Source organism: Staurois parvus, unplaced genomic scaffold, assembly GCF_062004578.1.
Source record: "Staurois parvus isolate SC_StPar_1 unplaced genomic scaffold, SC_StPar_1.0 ptg001406l, whole genome shotgun sequence".
NCBI classification, from domain to species: domain Eukaryota; kingdom Metazoa; phylum Chordata; class Amphibia; order Anura; family Ranidae; genus Staurois; species Staurois parvus.
The window spans coordinates 74,791-87,606 of record NW_028319202.1 but is presented as its reverse complement, the minus strand read 5'-3'; the positions used below and the strand labels follow the sequence as shown (position 1 = coordinate 87,606).

The window sequence follows — 12,816 nt, the reverse complement described above, 5'->3', positions numbered from 1 at the left end:
TATATTATACAGAGTGACATCACCGCCCTCCAGATATAAGATATATTATACAGGAGTGACATCACCGCCCTCCAGATATAAGATATATTATACAGGAGTGACATCACCGCCCTCCAGATATAAGATATATTATACAGGAGTGACATCACCGCCCTCCAGATATAAGATATATTATACAGAGTGACATCACCGCCCTCCAGATATATTATACAGGAGTGACATCACCGCTCTCCAGATATAAGATATATTATACAGAGTGACATCACCGCCCTCCGGATATAAGATATATTATACAGAGTGACATCACCGCCCTCCGGATATAAGATATATTATACAGAGTGACATCACCGCCCTCCGGATATATCTGGAGAGTGGTGATGTCACTCCTGTAGGTATATCTTGAGATGAGATACGTTGTCACAGAAGTGATGTATGTAAGAAGGGATCTCATTGGATTCTGAGCTCCTGAAATGAATAAATAACACGCAGGAAACACACATATCTGTAAAATATAACAGGTGTCACATGACCCGTACAAAAAAACAAATCTTTATTCAAGGAAATATAAGAACAATGAGCTCATGTAAAAGGCCGGAGCACACAATAAAAGACGGGGGGAAGGTCACTCAGCGGTGACAGACTTTCCACCAATCACAAATGGTAATTGATTACAGATAATACTCTGTGAGCTCCAGATCCCGGCTGTGTGTGGCATGTGCCCCACACAGACATCCCAATTCTGGGCTGGATTCTGGTGTCTAGTGATTCGGTACCTCCGCCAGAGTTCCCATATCTGCCTGCAACCAATGGAGTCACTACACCTGCAGCCAACGCAGGCAGAGCCACAGTGCTACTATTAATAGAAGTCCCTCGGGGGCGGGCTCGACTCCCTCTGGGAACGCCCCAAAAGCAATTCACTGAACCAGCTGTGCCCACGAGGGGTGCTACTGGTGTAAAAAAAAAAAAAGTATGCATCAGAGGCAACCCTGGCCAATCAGAAGTTCAGATGCCTCTGATCTGTGATCCTAACATCAGAGGCCGGGCAGTGACGGCGCTGCTCCTACAAGAGCCGGTCTTGTGCTTTACGGGGACTCCTGCAGAAGCCGGACTTAAATTCACCGGCGGGTTATGAAGAGCGGGTTTTCGGTCAAGCGGGGGTTTTGGCAGATCTGTGTTGTAATACTGTCACCAGCAGAACTCCAAGCTGCCGCAATATTCTTTATTCTGCGCGGCCGGTCTTGTGACTCACACACTTCTACCACAATGTACAGCCAGGTAGGAGGACGACACATTCTCGGGAAATGGCGGTTCTGTAGCCACCTCTTCCTCTCTGCACGCGGCTCAGTGGAATGTCGGGGAGTGCGATCACACTAGAGGTCACATTGGTTGGCATGCTAGGTTTTTGCACCAAGAACACGGCCGTAATTATTGGTGGAAAAAAAGTAAAAAAAAACCCAAAAAAAAACCCCCTCAAACTAACTGCTAACCCCGCAAGATCTTGCCTCAATACAAAACCTAACCTCCTAAAGCTAACCCAACCCCTAACCCCGTAGGATCTTGCCTCAATACAAAACCTAACCACCTTACAGGGTTAGGGGTTGGGTTAGTTTTAGGAGGTTAGGTTTTGTATTAAGACCAGATCTTACAGGGTTAGGGGTTGGGTTAGTTAGATCTTGCCTTAATACAAAACCTAACCTCCTAAAACTAACCCAACCCTTAACCCCGTAGGATCTTGCCTCAATACAAAACCTAACCACATTACGGGGTTAGGGGTTGGGTTAGTTTTAGGAGGTTAGGTTTTGTATTGAGGCAAGATCTTACGGGGTTAAGGGTTGGGTTAGTTAGATCTTGCCTTAATACAAACCTAACCTCCTAAAACTATTCCAACCCCTAACCCCGTAAGATCTGGTCTTAATACAAGACCTAACCTCCTAAAATGAACCCAACCCCTAACCCTGTAAGAGCTTGCCTCAATACAAAACCTAACCTCCTAAAACTAACCCAACCCCTAACCCTGTAAGATCTGGCCTTAATACAAAACCTAACCTCCTAAAACTATTCCAACCCCTAACCCCGTAAGATCTGGTCTTAATACAAGACCTAACCTCCTAAAATGAACCCAACCCCTAACCCTGTAAGATCTGGTCTTAATACAAAACCTAACCTCCTAAAACTATTCCAACCCCTAACCCTGTAAGATCTGGTCTTAATACAAGACCTAACCTCCTAAAATGAACCCAACCCCTAACCCTGTAAGATCTGGTCTTAATACAAAACCTAACCTCCTAAAACTATTCCAACCCCTAACCCTGTAAGATCTTGCCTCAATACAAAACCTAACCTCCTAAAACTATTCCAACCCCTAACCCCGTAAGATCTGGTCTTAATACAAGACCTAACCTCCTAAAATGAACCCAACCCCCTAACCCTGTAAGATCTTGCCTCAATACAAAACCTAACCTCCTAAAACTAACCCAACCCCTAACATGTAACCCCCTAAAATCAAACACTAAAACCAAACCTGTACCCCTAAAATGAGCCTAACCCTCGATACTTCCGTCCCCCCAATTTATCCCTAAAACCAAACCCTATAGGCCCGTTCACACTGGGGGAGGGGGGGAGTGTTCGTATACAGCGCTCCCTCTGCTGTGCGTTGTGTAGGGGCGGCGCCATGTGTTGTTGCACCGTATTACAGTGTTTAAAGCGGAGTTCCACCGGAAAGAAAAAAAAAAAAGTCAGCAGCTACAAAAACTGTAGCTGCTGACTTTTAAAATCCAGCCACTTACCTGTCCCTCGGTCCTGCGGTGTCCTCACCACGGCTGGTTTCACCGGCTGTCTTCTCTCCCCGGCACCAGCATCTTCAGTGTGGGCACCTGGCTGTGACAGCTTGCGGCTTCACAGGTGCCATCTGAGCATGTGCGAGAAGCGCTGCTCTTTGTGAAAGGCCCCGTCGTCTTCTGGGACCTGTCACGTGTCCCAGAAGACTACGGAGAAGGGGGGGCACAACTTTTTCCAGGGTGGGTACCTGTCAAATTACGATACCCGCTCCCCCTCCCACCAGTTCCCCAAAGGTGCCAATCCTTAATGGGGAGTGGGGGGACAAAGGCTTGAAGTGGAACTTTCCCTTCTGGGTGGAGCTCCGCTTTAAAGTATTACTAAAAGGCACAACTTTTCTTTTTCATTTTGGATCTGGTGAAGAGGTGAAGAGGGATTAGACCCCCTGTCAGGTTTTTAGTGCCATTTGTTCCCCCCATCAGGGGAATTCACCCCCCCCCCCTCCTGTTTACCATTATCATTTAAAAAGGGAAAGGAAAATCCCACATTTTGGGTCATATTCAGAACAGTAATACAGGGGAAATCTTCCCATGGGGACACTAGTTCTGGTGACCGGAAGGGGGGGTGGGGGGGTGGGAGGGGCCAAGGGATTCCCTTAATTGGATTGATTTCCTCTCACTTCCTGTTTTTTCTATGCGACAGGAAGTGAAGGTAAATCTCCCCAATAGGACACGTATGGCAAACAAAAATCTGACAGAGGTTATAACCCTCCCTTACTCTATCCAAAATAGAAAAGAATTGTTTTGCCTATACAGGTGTACCAACGCCTCGGTTAACGCAATTCTCAGTTTACGAATGAAAAGCCATTGAAAATATCGCCTCGGTTTACACATTTTTTTACAAATGTTTTCACAATATTAAGTGTATGTCGGTGCCGACTTTTAAATGCAATTGCCGGCTTTTTTTTTTTTTCTTCCCTATAGCTCACAGAATTAGCTGTCACTTTCCCTGGAGCTAAAAGAAACATTGTTTCTTTTATCTCAGGAAACAAACTAAAAGAAAACATTGTTTCTGTTAAGTTGAGGAAATAAACTAAAAGGAAACACTGTTTCTTTTAACTCAGGAAACAAAATTAGCTGTCACTTTCCCTGGAGCTAAAGGAAACATTGTTTCTTTTAACTCAGGAAACAAACTAAAAGGAAACACTATTTCTTTTAAGTCGGGGAAATAAACCAAAAGGAAACATTGTTTCTTATAACTCAGGGAAACAAAATTAGCTGTCACTTCCCCCAGAGCTAAAGGAAACATTGTTTCTTTTAACTCGGGAAACAAACTTAAAAGGAAACACTGTTTCTTTTAGGTAGGGGAAATAAACCAAAAGGAAACATTGTTTCTTTTAACTGGGGGAAACAAAATTAGCTGTCACTTCCCCTGGAGCTAAAGGAAACATTGTTTCTTTTAGGTTGGGGAAAAAAACTAAAAGGAAACATTGTTTCTTTTAGGTAGGGGAAATAAACCAAAAGGAAACATTGTTTCTTTTAACTGGGGGAAACAAAATTAGCTGTCACTTCCCCTGGAGCTAAAGGAAACATTGTTTCTTTTATCTCGGAGAAACAAAATTAGCTGTCACTTTCCCTGGAGCTAAAGGAAACATTGTTTCTTTTAACTCGGGGAAACAAACCAAAAGGAAACATTGTTTCTTTTAACTGGGGAAACAAAATCAGCTGTCACTTTCCCTGGAGCTAAAGGAAACATTGCTTCTTTTAACTCGGGAAACAAACTAAAAGGAAATATTGTTTCTTTTACGTCAAGGAAATAAAGTAAAAGGAAACATAGTTTCTTTTAACTCGGGGAAGCAAACTAAAAGGAAACTTTGTTTCTTTTAGCTGGGGGGAAAGTGACAGCTGATTCTCTGAGCTATAGTAATATGCATTAAATTAGTAAACCGAGGTACACCTGTTTTTTTTCCCTTTTTTTCTAAACTTTATGCATTGCAGTGTGTTGCATTTCTCTGCACCCGGTGTGAATGAGCCCTAAAACTAGCCCATCGTTTAACACCAAAGCCTCTAAAATCTAACATGAACCCCTAACCTCCTAAAACCAACGTAACCCCCTAACATTCAGCCTCTCAAATCTGGGAGTTCTGCTTCAATCCAAAGTCAGCTCCATGTATTGGATATGAAAGATGCAGCTCGGGGAAAAGGACGCAAGCCGATAAATGTGCTCTGATGTTGGCGGCCATCTTGTTGGTTTGCCTGGAATGCCGCTGTGCAAAGCGGTACCTCGAAGACAAAAAACCGCAATAACCGCTCTCCGCTCAAACTTTACCGGCAGCCATCTTGTATGTGTATGAAGGTACACTGCCGTTAAGCAGCCCGGTTTGCATCTGCAAAAAATTATAAAAAAAAAAACCAAAAAAAACCCAAAAACTAAAATATCTCAACAGCGTTTTTTTCCTTTTAAGGAACCTTACACAGCTCAATCCAGTTCAGCAGCAGAAATTATGCTCTCTGCGAGGACCGCCAACCCAAGTTCCGTGGGTGCATGACCGCTGTTGTACAAAAAAAACTAAAAAAAAAAACTAAAAAAACCCAAAAAACTAAAAAATCTCAACAGCGGTTTTTTCCTTTTAGGGACCTTACACAGTTCAATCCAGGCAGACATTTTCCTCTGTGAGGACCGCCAACCCAAGTTCCGTGGGTGCATGACCGCTGGTGTACAAAAAAAAAATAAAAAAAAATTTTTTTACAGAAGAAAAAAAAAACAATTTAAGAAATGTCTACTATCAAATGCTAAAAACATATAAAAAGCGAATTAAAAGCATATGTCAGCGAAGGTTGGTGAAAGATTCGGTACTCGGGAGGCGTGATGACGCCTCGCAGTCGGAGACTCACTCATACATGTCCTTGAACATTCTCTGCCCCATCTCGATGTACGCGTCTTTCTCCTGAGGGGTCATCTGCGCCACCAATTCGGGGCGCTGGCTCACCTCGCTGTACAGGTAGCTCCGCCCCCCGACAGTGACCCTGGGGTCTGTTTGCACTTCTTCGAACTCGTCGTCGTCATCGTCCTCCTCCTCGAAGTGATGGGAAGCCATGGGGAGACGGGGTGCCGGGCTGTCTTGGTCGGACTCGCTGGTGTCGCTGTCGGAGTCGCTGCCGGCGCCCACGCTGGATGCCGGGGCTGCGGACGCTCCTACCGCGCCTGCGGCCGTCTTCTTTTCGTGTTTCAGCAGCGCCTGCATGACCTCTTCATTGTCGTCAGCCATTGGGCGGCCCTCCTCGTGGTCGTGGAAACCTTCTGGGTCCAGCCCTGGAAGGAGGTAAATGTGTTTATGGAAATCTCTCATCGGAATACATTTCTTTAGGACATACAAGGCCTTCCATGGGGATATCGCCACGAAAAAACCATTTTTATCTTTTATGCACTCTATAGAAAGATACTTTTTATTTTCTCTTTCTACTTTCATGTTAGATGTTAAAATAAAAATTAAAAGTATAAATGTAGTTGTATCATCTGCCCCATTCTGAATGACACTAAAATAATAATTCTGGTACAAAGCATCGCAAAAAAAGGCTTTTGATCAATTCTGGGCTTTTTTAATGGAAAATTATGACAAACTAACGGTAAATAAGGGGTTATAGAAGAATACTTATATATATAAATCTCCCGTCTGATCGATGTTTATAAACAATGTTACTTTGTATCTCTCCATCCCCCGTCTGATCGATGTTTATAAACAATGTTACTTTGTATCTCTATCTCCCGTCTGATCGATGTTTATAAACAATGTTACTTTGTATCTCTCCATCCCCCGTCTGATCGATGTTTATAAACAATGTTACTTTGTATCTCTCCGTCTCCCGTCTGATCGATGTTTATAAACAATGTTACTTTGTATCTCTCTATCTCCCGTCTGATCGATGTTTATAAACAATGTTACTTTGTATCTCTCCATCCCCCGTCTGATCGATGTTTATAAACAATGTTACTTTGTATCTCTCTATCTCCCGTCTGATCGATGTTTATAAACAATGTTACTTTGTATCTCTCCATCTCCCGTCTGATCGATGTTTACCAACAATGTTACTTTGTATCTGTCTATCTTCCGTCTGATCGATGTGTATGAACAATGTTACTTTGTATCTCTCCATCCCCCGTCTGATCAATGTTTATAAACAATGTTACTTTGTATTTCTATCTCCCGTCTGATCGATGTTTATAAACAATGTTACTTTGTATCTCTATCTCCCGTCTGATCGATGTTTACCAACAATGTTACTTTGTATCTGTCTATCTTCCGTCTGATCGATGTGTATAAACAATGTTACTTTGTATCTGTCTATCTTCCGTCTGATCGATGTGTATGAACAATGTTACTTTGTATCTCTCCATCCCCCGTCTGATCAATGTTTATAAACAATGTTACTTTGTATCTCTCCATCTCCCGTCTGATCGATGTTTATAAACAATGTTACTTTGTATTTCTATCTCCCGTCTGATCGATGTTTATAAACAATGTTACTTTGTATTTCTATCTCCCGTCTGATCGATGTTTACCAACAATGTTACTTTGTATCTGTCTATCTCCCGTCTGATCGATGTTTATAAACAATGTTACTTTGTATCTGTCTATCTTCCGTCTGATCGATGTGTATGAACAATGTTACTTTGTATCTCTCCATCCCCCGTCTGATCAATGTTTATAAACAATGTTACTTTGTATCTCTCCATCCCCCGTCTGATCGATGTTTACCAACAATGTTACTTTGTATCTCTCTATCTCCCGTCTGATCGATGTTTATAAACAATGTTACTTTGTATCTCTCTATCTCCCGTCTGATCGATGTTTATAAACAATGTTACTTTGTATCTGTCTATCTTCCGTCTGATCGATGTTTATAAACAATGTTACTTTGTATCTCTCCATCCCCCGTCTGATCCATGTTTATAAACAATGTTACTTTGTATCTCTATCTCCCGTCTGATCGATGTTTATAAACGATGTTACTTTGCATCTTTCGTCTGATCAATGTTTTTAAATAATGTTACATTGTATCTCTCTATCTCCCGTCTGATCGATGTTTATAAACAATGTTACTTTGTATCTCTCCATCTCCCGTCTGATCGATGTTTATAAACAATGTTACTTTGTATCTCTCCATCTCCCGTCTGATCGATGTTTATAAACAATGTTACTTTGTATCTCTCCATCGCCCATCTGATCGATGTTTATAAACAATGTTACTTTGTATCTCTCTATCTCCAGTCTGATCGATGTTTATAAACAATGTTACTTTGTATCTCTCCATCCCCCGTCTGATCGATGTTTATAAACAATGTTACTCTGTATCTCTCTATCTCCCGTCTGATCGATGTTTATAAACAATGTTACTTTGTATTTCTATCTCCCGTCTGATCGATGTTTATAAACAATGTTACTTTGTATCTCTATCTCCCGTCTGATCGATGTTTATAAACAATGTTACTTTGTATCTCTCTATCTCCCGTCTGATCGATGTTTATAAACAATGTTACTTTGTATCGCTATCTCCCGTCTGATCGATGTTTATAAACAATGTTACTTTGTATCTCTATCTCCCGACTGATCGATGTTTATAAACAATGTTACTTTGTATCTCTCCATCTCCCGTCTGATCCATGTTTATAAACAATGTTACTTTATATCTCTCTATCTCCCGTCTGATCGATGTTTATAAACAATGTTACTTTGTATTGCTATCTCCCGTCTGATCGATGTTTATAAACAATGTTACTTTGTATCTCTCCATCTCCCATCTGATCGATGTTTATAAACAATGTTACTTTGTATCTCTCTATCTCCAGTCTGATCGATGTTTATAAACAATGTTACTTTGTATCTCTCTATCTCCAGTCTGATCGATGTTTATAAACAATGTTACTTTGTATCTCGATCTCCCGTCTGATCGATGTTTATAAACAATGTTACTTTGTATTTCTATCTCCCGCCTGATCGATGTGTATAAACAATGTTACTTTGTATCTCTCCATCCCCCGTCTGATCAATGTTTATAAACAATGTTACTTTGTATCTATCTCTCATCTGATCAATGTTTATAAACAATGTTACTTTGTGTCCCTCATCTGATTGATGTTTATAAACAATGTTACTTTGTATCTCCCATCTGATTGATGTTTATAAAACCTGTCAGACCTTTTTGACAGCTGGCAATTGCTGACATGTATGAGCAGTAGGGCAGAGGGGCTGGACATATTACATATGTTCCGTGTGCTTCCATGAAGTTTTCTTGCCATGTATAACACATCCAGAGTCCACAACTGGTTAAGTCAGCGTCGGGACATCCGCACAAAACTGAACTTATAGTCCGCTTATAATACAGCAAAGAACTCCTAGGAAAAGGCCTTTGTAGAGAAGCATACCATCCCTACTGTGAAGCATGGTGGTGGATCTTTCTGCGATTGGGGTTGAGCTACTGTGGAACAGACAATTTAGTAAACATCGATGGCCAAACTATTAAACCAGATCATAACAGAGGGAAATTTGCATTTGTCAGGACCTTCCAACACAGAAGGGAGGGCCGTAGTTCAAGCTTTAATGACCCCAAACCCCATCCAGTTTCTTACCGTCTTTGAGATCGCCAGATTCGGCGTAGGCTCCGCCCTGTACGGTGCTCTCTCTCAGCCAGATGGGCCTCTCTTTGGCCGGTTTGTTCTCGGCAGCCAACCTCTGCGGGTTCTCCTGCTCCTCCATGCTGATGACCACATCCTGAGTATACAGGTCCTCGTAGGAGGGGCCCTTGGACCAGGTCTCCCTGTGGGGGCCGGAGGCCGCGGCTGCCGCAGAGGCTGCACGTTCTTTGCTGGAAAACACGAACGGGAAACAAGGTTTTTATGGTCAAGCGGGTAAAAAAAACAAAAACCAGGTATGGTTTCCACGTCATCCTGAAAGCCAGCTTGGTGTTTGTTCTGCCAGAGATCAGTCCCTGCTGAGCTGGCCGAACTTCGACCTGACGAGTCCCCATCCACCTGTCCCTGTCTGACTGGCAGGTTGGAAAAGTCTTCGTGATCAGCAGCTGCAGCCAATGGGTTGCGGCCGCTGATCAGTGTACTCTGATGGCATAGTGTCCCCGCCAGGGGCGGACTGACAACTCATGGGGCCCCTGGGCAATAGGGGATCATGGGGCCCCTGTGTCCTTGCCCAAACTCAGAAAAGCCTATGAAAAAGGTACCAGGGGCATGTCATGGGGCCCCTTACTGACCCCGGGCCCTCAGGCAGTGCCCGAGTTTCCAAATGGTCAGTCCGCCCCTGGTCCCCGCTATAATATTACAATACTGCAGTGGGGAGGATTCCTCCATCCACCTCAAAAAACAAAAAAACAAAAAGGTCAGTACACCTGCTGTGCCCATTATGAGGGGTTCCCACCATCCCTGTGCTAAGTTCCCGGGTCTGTACACCCGCTGTGCCCATTATGAGGGGTTCCCACCATCCCTGTGCTGAGTTCCCGGGTCTGTACACCCGCTGTGCCCATTATGAGGGGGTTCCCACCATCCCTGTGCTGAGTTCCCGGGTCTGTACACCCACTGTGCCCATTATGAGGGGGTTCCCACCATCCCTGTGCTGAGTTCCCGGGTCTGTACACCCGCTGTGCCCATTATGAGGGGTTCCCACCATCCATGTGCTGAGTTCCCGGGTCTGTACACCCGCTGTGCCCATTATGAGGGGGTTCCCACCATCCCTGTGCTGAGTTCCCGGGTCTGTACACCCGCTGTGCCCATTATGAGGGGTTCCCGCCATCCCTGTGCTGAGTTCCCGGGTCTGTACACCCGCTGTGCCCATTATGAGGTTTTCCCACCATCCCTGTGCTGAGTTCCCGGGTCTGTACACCCGCTGTGCCCATTATGAGGGGTTCCCACCATCCCTGTGCTGAGTTCCCGGGTCTGTACACCCGCTGTGCCCATTATGAGGGGTTCTCACCATCCCTGTGCTGAGTTCCCGAGTCTGTCCGCCCGCTGTGCCCATTATGAGGGGTTCTCACCATCCCTGTGCTGAGTTCCCGGGTCTGTACGCCCGCTGTGCCCATAATGAGTGGTCACCCCCCCCCCCCCCCCCAAAGGATACCACAAATTACTGGGGCCCTTTAAGTAGGGAATCTGGCTCACAGATAAGCAGTTATCAGATTTCCATGGAAATAACACACTTCAAGCTGCCTCTGAACATTTCTCCCCCACAACAGTAACGTTGCCACCCCCGGTATGCCGCAGTCTCCGAGGACTCTCCAAATTGCAGCCCCTCCCCCTCCTGTCGCTGTGTTCCATAGAACCCCTCTATTAGGGAAGAATGGCTCCGGAGCAACAAATGGCTGACAGGAGCGCGGAGTGCCGAGTTTTAGGAGCTGACAGTTTTTGGAAAGACAGATCCGAGGGTGGCAGTGGGAGGGTGGCGGGGGGGGGGAGGGTGGCGGTGGGGGGGTGCTGGGCGCAATTCACTGAGACACGTGTGGTGGAACAGAATGTACTTACTGTACCGACGGCAGAGAACATATTGTGCGCCACTGAACGCTCGGGGCCCCGCCCTGCGACACCCCAGTAAGTGTGCGCCCAAAGCCGAAAATAATGAGGATACCATAAACCAGGGCTCGACAAATCCCAGGCGCCAGGTCACCACAGCGTCTGGAAGCGGTGGCCTGGATTCGGACTCCCCATGTGGGAGCCAACACCCCCGCAGGGGCAGAACCTAAACCCCCTCTTTTTTGTGGAATTCCTATTGCCCGATGCCCCAAACATGTAGTTCCGAGGGCCCGATTTAAAAAAAACTGGCTCCCAACTTTTTTAGCTGGCTCCTAGAAAAACCCCTCGCCTACCGGGCACTTCTACCCCATTCCCGCCTACCGGGCACTTCTACCCCCTTCCCGCCTACCGGACACTTCTACCCCCTTCCCGCCTGCGGGGCACTTCTACCCCCTTCCCGCCTGCGGGGCACTTCTACCCCCTTCCCGCCTACGGGGCACTTCTACCCCCTTCCCGCCTACGGGACACTTCTACCCCCTTCCCGCCTACGGGACACTTCTACCCCCTTCCCGCCTACGGGACACTTCTACCCCCTTCCCGCCACGGGACACTTCTACCCCCTTCCCGCCTACGGGACACTTCTACCCCCTTCCCGCCTACGGGACACTTCTACCCCCTTCCCGCCTACGGGACACTTCTACCCCCTTCCCGCCTACAGGGCACTTCTACCCCCTTCCCGCCTACGGGACACTTCTACCCCCTTCCCGCCTACGGGACACTTCTACCCCCTTCCCGCCTACGGGACACTTCTACCCCCTTCCCGCCTACGGGACACTTCTACCCCCTTCCCGCCTACGGGACACTTCTACCCCCTTCCCGCCTACGGGGCACTTCTACCCCCTTCCCGCCTACAGGACACTTCTACCCCCTTCCTGCCCACAGGACACTTCTACCCCCTTCCTGCCTACAGGACACTTCTACCCCCTTCCCGCCTACAGGACACTTCTACCCCCTTCCCGCCTACAGGGCACTTCTACCCCCTTCCCGCCTACAGGGCACTTCTACCCCCTTCCTGCCTACAGGGCACTTCTACCCCCTTCCTGCCTACAGGGCACTTCTACCCCCTTCCCGCCTACAGGGCACTTCTACCCCCTTCCCGCCCAGGCCAATATTCAGCCTTCAGCGCTGTCGCACTTTGAGTGACAATTGCACGGTCGTGCGACACTGTACCCATATGACATTTTTACCATTTTTTCACACAAATAGAGCTTTTTTCTGGGTATTTACTCCCCGCTGGGGGTTTATTTTTTGCACTATAAATAAAAAAAAAAGAGCAAAAAATTAAAAAAAAAAAAAAAAAAAAGAGCAAAAAATTAAAAAAAAAAAAAAAAAAAGTTTTTCTTTGTTTCCATTATAAAATTTAGCAAACGGGTCATTTTTCTCCTTCACTGATGTGCGTTGATGAGGTGGCACTGATGGGTGGCACTGCTGGGCACCGGTGAGTGACACTACTAAACAATGATGGGCACT

At 45.8% G+C, this 12,816-nt stretch overlaps 1 protein-coding gene across 1 annotated transcript in view; it reads right to left on the bottom strand.

The window, feature by feature from the left end:
- Positions 1-2,763: 2,763 nt before the first annotated feature.
- LOC149436182 (general transcription factor IIE subunit 1-like) overlaps positions 2,764-12,816 on the bottom strand; it is a 29,265-nt gene continuing 19,212 nt past the window's right edge. Inside the window, exons 3-4 of the mRNA XM_089661917.1 lie at positions 9,403-9,638; positions 2,764-6,087 (exon numbers count right to left, since the gene is read on the bottom strand). Of these exons, the coding sequence (XP_089518043.1) occupies positions 5,666-6,087; positions 9,403-9,638 (658 nt within the window). The 3' untranslated portion in view covers positions 2,764-5,665. The remainder of the gene's footprint in view (positions 6,088-9,402; positions 9,639-12,816) is intronic.